Below are 10,911 nucleotides of genomic sequence, written 5' to 3' on the forward strand. Positions count from 1 at the left end.
GGGGGGGGGGGGGGGTGTGGCAATAGAGCAGGAAGGAGGGAGGAAAAGGGGGAAGAGAAAAAAAAAGTGGAAGGGAGAGATGGGAGCGCAGGGGTATCTATAGATTGAGAGAGGCCCAAGATGAGGTAAGGAGGGGGGGGAGTGAGGGAGGCTGGGTGAGGTGGATGAAGAAGTAAAGGGGGGGGTCAGGAGAGAGAGGAACCATATGGCAACAGCACAAATGTATTAAACTATAAATCAGGGGGAGGTTGTGGACGATGACCAGAGGAGGCAGTAGAACGCTCCTCCACTGCTGAAATCACAGAGTTCAAATATATATAAGTATCAGCCTAATGTGATTGGTGACAAATGCTATGACAAATATTCAGCAACAGCTGGACTTTAAACCGCAGAGAAATACAACGTTTCTGTTCATTTCCTATGGGAGGAAAACTGCAGATAAGGATGAATATTAAAAAAAAAAAATGGCAAGAGGACAAAAATGTCCTGACTGGAGAAAACGTTTCAATATTTCAGAGCAGACGATACAGTTCTGTATCTCAGACGTCACTGGAACATTTCTGTTAATAAAAACAAATATTTATAACTGTAACCATATTTTCTCAGCTTGGCTCATTCAGCCTCGGTGTCACATGATGTGGACCAACTCATGTGACTAATCACATCTGGGTTTTCATTGGCCCAAAGATAACCCTGGTGGGAGTAGAGTCTCGGTCTACTGTAATACTTCAACTGTCAGCCATGTGGAGATGGTCACGTTAGACACGGAACATGGTTCTACTCTGTCACAGAACATCTTATCGGTTCTTCTGTCTATAATCCACAGGGATCCTCGAGAACTCTGGGTTCATGACCTTCAAGTCCTAAAGAAGCCGTTTAAATAAATATTATTAATAATAAAAATATAATAACATGAAGCCAGAGGGGCTTTGGACTGGTTTAGGAAGTCTTTTTTTTTCAGTCATTTTACTTGAAAAATAAAGTTTGCAAGAACCTTTAAAATTGAATTTTTGATGGTTTTTAGAGAGATTTTTTTACCTGGAAAGTTTTATATGAATTGTTAAAATCACCTGATGTATGGGAAGAACGGAAAATAAACAAAATGAAGTGCTAAAATGAAGGCTCAGTATTTTTTTTTTTTGCCTTTGTCATATCACAGATATTCACTCAGAATCTTGGTTCAAAGCTTCCTTCCCAACGACAAATCAACATGTACTTTAGCAGAACCTGGCATCGAACCCCTGACCTTCTGGTTAAGAAATAACCTCTTCTTCCGAGGCGTTTGTAGCTGCTCGACTGTAATTACCGTAGGAGCTCACACACTGTCACCTTTGCAGATCTTTACTCAAACTAACATTTGTCAGAAAAACCACAGTCATCACCAAAAAAAAAGAGAAGAAAAAGCCTCAGTTTGAATCCGTTGACGATGTCAGAATGGTGTGCCCAGCCAGTGACCTGGCAACCAGCAGGGCCCAGGCCTCAGGCTCGCTCCCAGAGGCACTGACGCATACTGCAGCCGAGCAAACACGGGCAGCACTCCGCGTCAAGAAAAACACACCAACTGACAATGGTAGTAAAAAAAAAAAAAAAGAAAGAAAAAAGAAGAGCGCGGCCGCCTTTGTGAAAGCACAGAGACGTTTGGCTTGTTTCATGAATTATCCATTTCATGGATAAATGTTTTATTTGCCACTTCAGCAAAGTAACACCAAAGAGTTCAAACACTGGCCTCTGTATTCAGAAGGACAACCGTCACCAGAGTTCCTCCATCTGTCGGCTGATGAATGTTTCACCAAAGCTTTTCAAAATAACATGAGATTTCAGAGCAGGCAATCGCAGAAAAGTTGGTACGATTTTCAAACAATCAACTTGAACCTGTCATTTGTTAATATTTGTTTTGACTTTTGAGGCAAATCGGCAAGAAAAAAGAAATGTCGACGCTTGTAACGGATTCGGAAAAAGTTGGGGGACACAGGTGGGAACACCACGGGGTCAAATCCCCTTTTTATTTTTCCTGTCCTTCGACTATGGAAAACAGATCTGCTGGACAGTCTGTGGAGACAGACCTGGACCAGAGACAGGACTGTCAGACTAATGTACTCCAAGTATACCAAGACTCTAAAGGAAAAACTCGTAAATTTTAACATGCATGTCTCCAACCTCTTCATCATCTTCATTATTTGGGACAAAGAATCCAACTGTGGTTCATCTTAAAAACCAGATCAAACCGAGACTCGACCACAGGACATTTGTCTGTTGTCTTTGGTTTGATCTCAGACTGTGATTCTGTCCAGAAAACCTTGCAGTATTTCCGCAAACGACAAATCGCGAAACGCTTCCTCTGTGATCGACACAGTCAGAGGACGGGTTTGTCAAATTCAGCAGCAGACGGAGAGACAACAGTTTCTACCAGTAAATCAAGACCAGAAAGTTAAAGGGTTTGAAGGTCATGCACATTCAGCAGTGGGTTCTGTCCTTGGAGATCTCACCTCCACTCTGACCAGTAGATGGTGACGATGCTGTAATATTATTATTACGGTTTAACTTTTGAATACACATCTCATGTTGAGAACATGTTTCCACTCCTCCACAGACGGAGTGGGTTTCACCTCCTGTCAGTGAATTCTGTCACTTTAAATTCCCGTCCGTTCACCCTCAGGGGACACGGAGTAACTGGACAGCTTCCAGTGACGGTCCAGTGGGCTGGACCAACAGTAGTTCACTGACCCCGACCTCCATCCCTGATTGTTTACTCCCACACACACACACACACGTACACATGCGCATACACACACACACGCTGACAAAGACATCTAAACTGCAACAAGGTAGCTGCCATCGGAAACCATCACAGCCAAGGCCGGCTATCCATCAAAACCCATCTCCACTCAGGGATGAGGGGAGGATGGATGGAGGGAGAGAGGGAGGGAGGGAGGGAGGGAGGGAGTGCAGGGGGGGTGAGGGAGGGTGTGGTGTGTTGGGGAGGGTGTGGTGGCACACAGAGAAGATGACGGTGGGCTTCAGTAAAGGTGGAGAAGAAGAGCGCCGTACCTTGGTCTGGAGATAGTGGGGGTAGTAGTAGGTGTACTGAGGGTACATTGGCTGCTGCTCCAATCGCTTGCCCATGTAGCTGGAATCCTTAGCACTGAGGCAGGGAATGGTGACACGGGGCCGGGAGCTGCCAAGTAGCAAGCAGTGGGACAAAAGGGGGAAAGATGTCCAAGTCCTGTCTTGACTCTTCGCACCAGTGTGAGTCCAGCTGGCCAGTCCTCCAAGGAGAAGCGTGGGAAGCAGGAGCAGCGGCTGGTGGGAGCTTCTGATGAACAGTCCGGAGCCTCAGAGTGTGTGTGTGTGTGTGTGTGTGTCTCTGATGCTCTCTTACAGCTGGATCAATTATAATATTTCCCACAAGCGCGCGGAGTGAGAGCAGCAGCAGCGGCGGTGGCGTCTGTGGTGCTGGACAGTGAGGGTGAGGTAGAGGAGGAAGGAGAAGAAGGAGGAGGACGGAGGAGACGTGAAGCAGCGCAGGTGGCAGTAGCTCCGGCAGTCCTGCAAATGTTGGAAGATTGGATAAAAGGAGGAGGAGAAGGAGGAGGAGGAGGAGGAGGAGAAGGAAGAGGAGGAAGAAAGGGATGGCAAGGAAAGCGGGAGATGTTCACTTCTCAATTTAAGCTCTTTCACTCCAGTCTTTTTGCCGGAGCTTTAATCTGCCTCTCTCTCTCTCTCACTCTCTCGCTCTCTCTCTTCCTGGAGCACACTGTGAATGTGACTCTCTTCTTTTCGCTGCCTGACATATACACACACACACTCTCTCTCTCTCTCTCTCTCTCTCTCTCGTGTGTGTAGTCTGATCCGGCAGGAGCTGCGTGCCGTCCTGTTTGACAGAAGGGGAGCGATATCCTCAGCACCGGCTGCCGACAGATGCACTTTGTGCACGGAGCAGAATCGCAGGCACAAGCAGAGGCGGCGGAAAAAAAATCTCAAATCTCAGTCCGTGAAGATCTGATTGGTCAGTGCAGCTGGCTGGCTGCAGAAATGATCCCAGTTTCTTAACAAATGATTCACGTATAGAATTGTTCTTTTTTGTTGTTGTTGAGGAAACGAAAAAACAGATCCACCAATCGGATGAACGGACAATCCACGGGTTCCAGCTGGAGGATGGAGTGGAAAAAAAAGCCACAGTGACAGAGTCCCAGGTGTCCAGAGAGCAGGAGTCCCTCGTCTGCGATCCTCCCTCTTCCTGCTCTTGTAAAAATGTGTTGCTTTATTCCTTCCTTAGTTCGTTCACTCTGAGCAGCTCGCCTCGTTCCCTCTCTCCCTCTGTCACACAGTTGCTCTCTCTCCCTCTCTCTCTCTCTTTCTCTCTCTCTCGCGTGTGTGTGCCTCTGTGTCACTCAGCCTCTCTCGCTTCTTGTTTCAGTTCCTCTCTCTCTCTCTCTCTCTCCCTCCTTTTCCTCTCTACTGACAGGGTGGTAGAGGGGGGCTCGTCCTGAGGCAGAGCGGAGGAGCCTCCTCCTCCTCCTCCTCCTCCTCCTTCCAGGCGGTAGGAGGGTCTTGAGCAGCTCGGTGAGAGAGGGGATCCAGACACAGACCAGCGGGCTGCAGTGTGTTCCACAACCTGGGAGAACGCAAGGAGAGAAGAGAGAGGGGGAGAAAGGAAAGGAAAGGGAAGGAGAGGAGAGGCAACGGCAGCAGTGCGAGGAATCGATTCCCCCTACTGGCCGCGAGTGGAGCTGCAGCCTGTAAAACAGTCACTGCTGAGCCTGAGTGGTTTAACCTTAAACAACTTCTCAGGAAAGTATTTTAATGTGAAAGGTCACCAATTACAGCACTGTTATTTTTAATGGGGCTCATTGTGAAAAAACATGACACGTAACTGACACGGGTGGGCCGGGAACTTCCCACAAAGATGTCACACTTTTGAAAGGGTACTTCAGAGGCAGCTCTAAGGATTCAGTTTAGTATTTTTACAACTGTCGAGAGTCAGAGGAGAAATCTCTGAAAAAAGACCGAGGACAGAAACCACTGCTCAATGTGCAATTCACATAGAAATGTTCTCTGGTTGGATACAAAAGTTTGGTAAAAAAAAACAGAAGCAGCATCTGAAACCATGTACAGATTCATCAGTAGTCCTGGGATTAGAGCGAAGGAATCTCCAATAACTTCCTTTAAAAAAAAAGAAAACCTAAAGACTGAGTTAAGAGAACCCTGGGTCACAGGTTATACAGTCGTAGAGCTGAGCACTGATTGGCTGGCCTGCAGTCCAGATCCAACTCAAATTAAATGAGGATCAAACTAAAAACAAAAACTATTCTCAGGACGGCCTCTGTTCTAATTTTATTATCATGTCGACAAACTAAACTGCAGCTGTTGGTTTCTCAGTTTTTTGGAGAGCGTATCTTAATGTTCCAAAGCTGGGATTGTTGTGGAAACTTGAATATCTGACATGTCAGGGGAGGGGACGGATCACTGTGAACAAACGGAGCATCTCTGACTGTGGGAGATCAAAAGATGACGAGTGAAGGCACTAATCACTTGTGACTGACCATGACCATGAACATTACCAAAAATGTCTGAGTGTTTGATGCTTGATCTCGGCGCGATCAAAGACGAGGATGTAACGACGTTTGGTCCAGAAAGAATTTGACACACAAACACAGACACTCATCTGAACAGAACTGTTTCCATTCGTACCAGATAGTAAAATACTTCACCGATTTACATTTACAAAGATGAAAGTTCTTATTTAAAAAAATGTAATAACTTTGCGAATATTGAGTACTGTATTTTTTATTAATTAAATAAGGAGTAATTATAGTAATTAGGAGTGATCATAGTGATTGGTAGTGTGCAAGTAATTATGTAATTGTTAGACTTTTTTTCCATTAATTTATTATATATATATAATGTTTAGTAAAGGTGATTAAAAAAAAAAGTCTTCGAGGTTCCACCACGGCAGCACTAACGGCTTCTTTACAATATAATTTTACCAGCCTTAAAACAAACTAATGGTCAGATCCCTCAGCATATGGACACAGGCAGTAAAAAGAAAAAAAAAAAGGATGGACGAAGGCCAAGAGGGGGAGAGAGTGAGAGAAAATAAGGTGAGACATATGAGGAGATGGAAGTTGAAAGAAGCACAGAAGCAGAAAAAGGAAAATCAAATGTTTGATCTCTGCATTTGGACCCTCAGCCACCACATAAAGTCATCTCTGTATCACACACACACACACACTCACATACATCTGGTTTAGCACCTGTCAACTCCAGACCAGATCAGATCAGAGCAGTAAATACTGTACGTCTGAATTTGTCCACGTGGATTTAAAATCATGACGTGTTTGCCGTGAAGCAAAAACTTTTTTTTCCCCCACAGTGTGTGTAAATAACGGTGTGTATGGACAGTGGAATTATTGGACATACAGAGAAACTCTCATCAAACCAATTCATCCTTGGCTGTGATCACACCAGAACGACGACTTCAAACTCATTAACTTCTTCTTATATTCACTAAAATTGGTTGACGTAGGATGGAAACACCGGAGAATACTGTGAATACTGTGTACTCTGTGGTCCAATATACCATTAATATTCATTAAAGACACCATTAAGAATTAAAAGTCGGGAACTGAGACTTGACTCTGGAAACTAAAGAACTTGACCTGTGGTCCCTGAGACAACACCTGAAACCAACCTCAGAAGAAGCTGAGCCCAACCTCCAGCTGTAAGCCTATTGGCCGAGTGGAGACATATACTGTATATACATATATATACACATATATATATAAATATATGTAGATTAATTCATAAATGTTACACAGAACAGCGTGATGACAAAAGTCTATTGGCCTGATGGTAAAAAGTCAAAGGAGAGGCTGAAGAAAATGGATGACAGAAGAAACATTCCACGATATCTGAGATGTAGCGTACAGTTACTACCTTAGCCAAATACAGGAAACAAAGTCCTGCGAGTATTTTGGAATATGATGGTAAGAAAATGGTTTTGTTTTTTTTCCCCTAGTTTAAAGCTGTACTTCCTGTGCAGGCACAGAGGCATCATTTCTGAAAAAAGAACCCTTAGACATTGGCCTTTCTTTTTTATTCTTTTTTTTACCACATTTTTTGTTTTTATATATGTCTTTGGAGTTAGTCTGACTTAATTATTATTATTATTTTATTTCTTTTTTTAACGCTGCTTCATACAGGCTGGTTTTTTGCTGTACAGTATCATTGACAAAGATCAGTCTTATTTAAATCCAACGTCTCTCGTGCAGCTGAACTTACACTACATTTATGCAATAACTTAAGCGACGGCACTGAGCTAATCTTTCAAGCTTGAAATCTGCCCGCCCGCCGCCCGCTGCTGTTTTGGAGGATTTTAGAGACTTCCACAGAGAGAAGCTGGTCGTACATCTGCAGCCAAGATTGTCAAACATTTTCATACGCCACCACCATCTGCCGCTCATCTTCTGTTCTCAGGCGTCCATTGATGCTGGCTGATTCTGATTCCCCTTCTATATCGAGAGTCTGAGTGAGTGAGTCATCCACAGGAGGTGTTGAGTGGTTACTATTCTCCCCTTAAAGAATGCAGAACAGCAGTAGAACATTCCAGAGTGGCCTCTGGTCAGAGGAAGGGGTTCTAATGAGCCTTTACAGCAGCTTTTACCACCGGAGTTTTCCTGAAATTTTCTATAATATCAGCACAAATGGAGAATTTTACTGACGCGGCACAAACACAGTTGCCCTTTTCTTCATTGACTGCTCTTACAACGAGCAATAAAACGTGAAATCTGAATGAGGAGGATAAGCTGCCTTTGTCTTCCCCTTGGTGCACAAACAGCACCAAGTGTTACACAAGGTTCCCATCCAGTCAGAATTCCTAGAAAGTCTGCAACCGTGTCGACCTACAGCTCGACTCCTCCCCGAGGGCGACAGCTACTGCTGCAGTCCTGCTGCAGAGACCCAGAGAAGCCTTTGTTTTTTGCCATTTCTTGGATGATCCTAGTGTTCTGGTGTTTTCCGAGAAATGACCAGATGTTTGGAATCCAAGGGAAGGCTGGCACGGAACCAGGAGGAGCGGTGGGTGGTGCAGCAGCCGGGGCTGGAAGTGTGGAGGAAGGCGGGCGATGGACGAGGGAGTTAAGAAAAACAGGGCTCGGTATTTGTGAGAAGAAAAAAAAAAAGAAAGAAAAAGAAAGTGAAAGGAGTCTGCTGGTGTTGATCTCACAGGCCTAATGAGACCTGCAGATGGAGCTCCACTAATCACTCAACACTTGACGTCATACAGCAGGGGGCTCGTCAGGGAGGGTGGAGATCGGGCGGGTGTCTCCTTAGGGTGTTTTTTTGTTTTTTGGAACGACAGTAGAAATGTTTAAAATGAGAAAACATGAAGAAAATGGTGACGAATGAAAGCTGCTGCTGATGACAATGATGATGATGATGATGACGATGGTTGTCTTGAACTAAAAGTATGGTTGTCTTGAACTAAAAATAATATTGTGACAGTGCTAAAGCTAATGCTACATTTATTGACGATATTATTATTCCAGGTCAGAACTGTCCAATCCCAACTGTAGCTCAGCGTTGAGTGAGTTTAACAATTTTTTGAAAATATTTTTGCTTTGCGTCAGTTGTGTTTTGAAAATCTAAGTAAATCCATACTTTCTATTGACTTTATTGATTTTGGTCCAGTCTTCTTTACTTAGTGATTTTGTGACATTCTTTAGTTTAACTGTATTTTTAATTTACCTTCCAACTTTTGGTCTGAGGAGGAAACATTAATGCCCTTCAAATGACTTTATCTAAAATTTAATTATTCCTAAAATGTAACAAACAAGGTCATTCAAATCTAACAGTAAACAATGAACCACTGACATCCATGACCACAGATTACAAACCTCTGAAACTTCACACTGTCTCCTGAGGTAATCAAACACTTTCACCCCTCTGAGGGTACAGCGGAGCGGAGAACCAGAGATTATTTCCACGTCTACATGTACCACGGTCTCGTCACCTGGTTACGTCTGTTAATCTAATACCGTGAACGTCGACCTGCGGCCTCGGCTCTGAGACGGCTGATAAACACCAGGCAGATCTCCGCCAACGTGGACTCTAATGGCCGAGGAAATACGATCGCAGATGTGCACGAGTGGAAATGACTCACAGCCGCGTCGTCCTCCGCTCGGCCACGGACGGGCAACAGAGCTAAAAGAGTTAATTGGGTGCACTTACTAGCGCTCTGTTCCGAATGTGAGACGAATAAACAACAGTCTGACTCATTTCCTGACGAACGTGATCCTGACAAAAGACAGAGGTTGTGACAAATGGTTTGGTGCCAAAAGGAGGGGGCCCGGCGCGGGGGGGGGGGTACGTGTGCACACATGCTGCCACTATGTTCAAATCTGAGCCTGCGTCTGTGTCTGCGTGTTCTTCAGGAATCATCATCAGATCATTTATTACAAACAGATCCATCAACGTGGTTCCTGACAAGAAACTGGAACTGGAACTAGACTCATAACCAGTTGCAAAATCAACACCGTCGTTAAAAAAGGTGAAGCCTGATTGGATAAACAGTGACAATTCACACACAATTCAAAGTTTTAATCTGTAACTAAAACGTTTTTGATCATTTCCTGTTTCCAGTCGTGGGTTTTGACCCGAGTCTGATTAGTGTTCCCTTCACGTGTGTGCACGCTCCTCTGTGAGAACGGTAAGAATATGCAAGACATGTCTGGTGGAACTCAGAGTTCAAGTTGGGGTCAAGGGTACCACGACCCCCAGGGGTGAACGCCCAAAGATCAGACCTTAAACGACCCACAATTCACAGGCGTCCGTCCACTGGTCGGAGGAAGGCGTCCGTGTCTCTCTGTGAAGCAGCACCACGGCTGCCAAGGACAGCAGAAGACGCTGCCAAGAAAATCCCTGCATAATGGGGAATTAGGCATAAAAAAGAGGGGGCTGGGGAGGGGGGCGGCGGGGGGCGAGGAGTGTGAGTGAGTGAGACAATAGTTATTTTCTACGCAGACGTAGCTGAGCCAAAAATATTCAAATTCCGCCGTCTGCACAACACCAAGAAATCAGAGCTCACGGGGGAAAAAAGGCAGAAATGGACTGAATAATCAGGGACTTGTGAAGAGGACGATCAGAGCAGCGCGGCGCCCTCTGTCTTTGATGTGCTTTTTGTTTTATTCAGTGTGGAAATACCAACAATGTTCCAACCACAAGTCACATTAGTTCTGTTTGACTAGGGTTTATCTGAGTTTGGCTGATGTGTTATATGAGGAAACAGTTGAATAAGGAAACGCCAACACTTTAATAACGCCCTGAATGTTGTACAGGTTTCTACGACCACACGCTGATGTCAAATCAAATCAATCTTTAACTGGAGCTTTGCATTTACTGGTGGATTTGAACCAACGTCGTCTGGATTTTTGGGACAAAAATGTCCACAAAGTGATTACATTAATGTACGGTACTGTAATGATCTGATTATTTACAGTGGATCTTTGGCTTAATCACAATTAATTGTGATCGTAATTAAGGATGATTGATTGCAATTAATTAATATATTTAATTAATTAACTATACAATTAACTAATTGCAGGAAGATGCATGTGTTTCACACTGATTAAAAAATGGAATCAGATTAATTTCACACACTAATTACACAACTAATGCATTCATTTCGACAGTTCCAATTTCTTCACTTTGCATGTATCATTATTGGCCTCTTTTTTGTCCACATTTCAATGTCAAAAGTTCTCTCAGTTCAACAAAAATGACCAAACAAATTCAAAATCATGAACTACTGAGTTAAATCCTCATATGGTTTAGTAGAATATTTTAATGTTAAACTGTTTTACCTGGTGTGGTCTGTGTACCAGGAATCTTTTAAGGTGGATTATTTTTCTAAAG

At 44.0% G+C, this 10,911-nt stretch overlaps 1 protein-coding gene across 5 annotated transcripts in view; it reads right to left on the reverse strand.

Moving 5' to 3' along the window:
* The window catches only part of rbms3 (RNA binding motif, single stranded interacting protein), a 307,360-nt gene that overhangs the window by 196,515 nt on the left and 99,934 nt on the right, over nt 1-10,911 (reverse strand). The window contains exon 1 of one of the 5 annotated variants that reach the window (XM_017041190.2): nt 3,049-4,407. The exons of 3 other annotated variants lie outside the window; for them this stretch is intronic. In XM_017041190.2, coding sequence (XP_016896679.1) covers nt 3,049-3,123 — 75 coding nt within the window. In that variant the 5' untranslated portion in view covers nt 3,124-4,407. Of the gene's footprint in view, nt 1-3,048; nt 4,408-10,911 lie in introns of those variants that run through there. One more of the 5 variants, XM_008331542.3, reaches the window with a different exon arrangement.

Source organism: Cynoglossus semilaevis, chromosome 18 (genome assembly GCF_000523025.1).
Source record: "Cynoglossus semilaevis isolate Cse_v1.0 chromosome 18, Cse_v1.0, whole genome shotgun sequence".
Classification (NCBI taxonomy): domain Eukaryota; kingdom Metazoa; phylum Chordata; class Actinopteri; order Pleuronectiformes; family Cynoglossidae; genus Cynoglossus; species Cynoglossus semilaevis.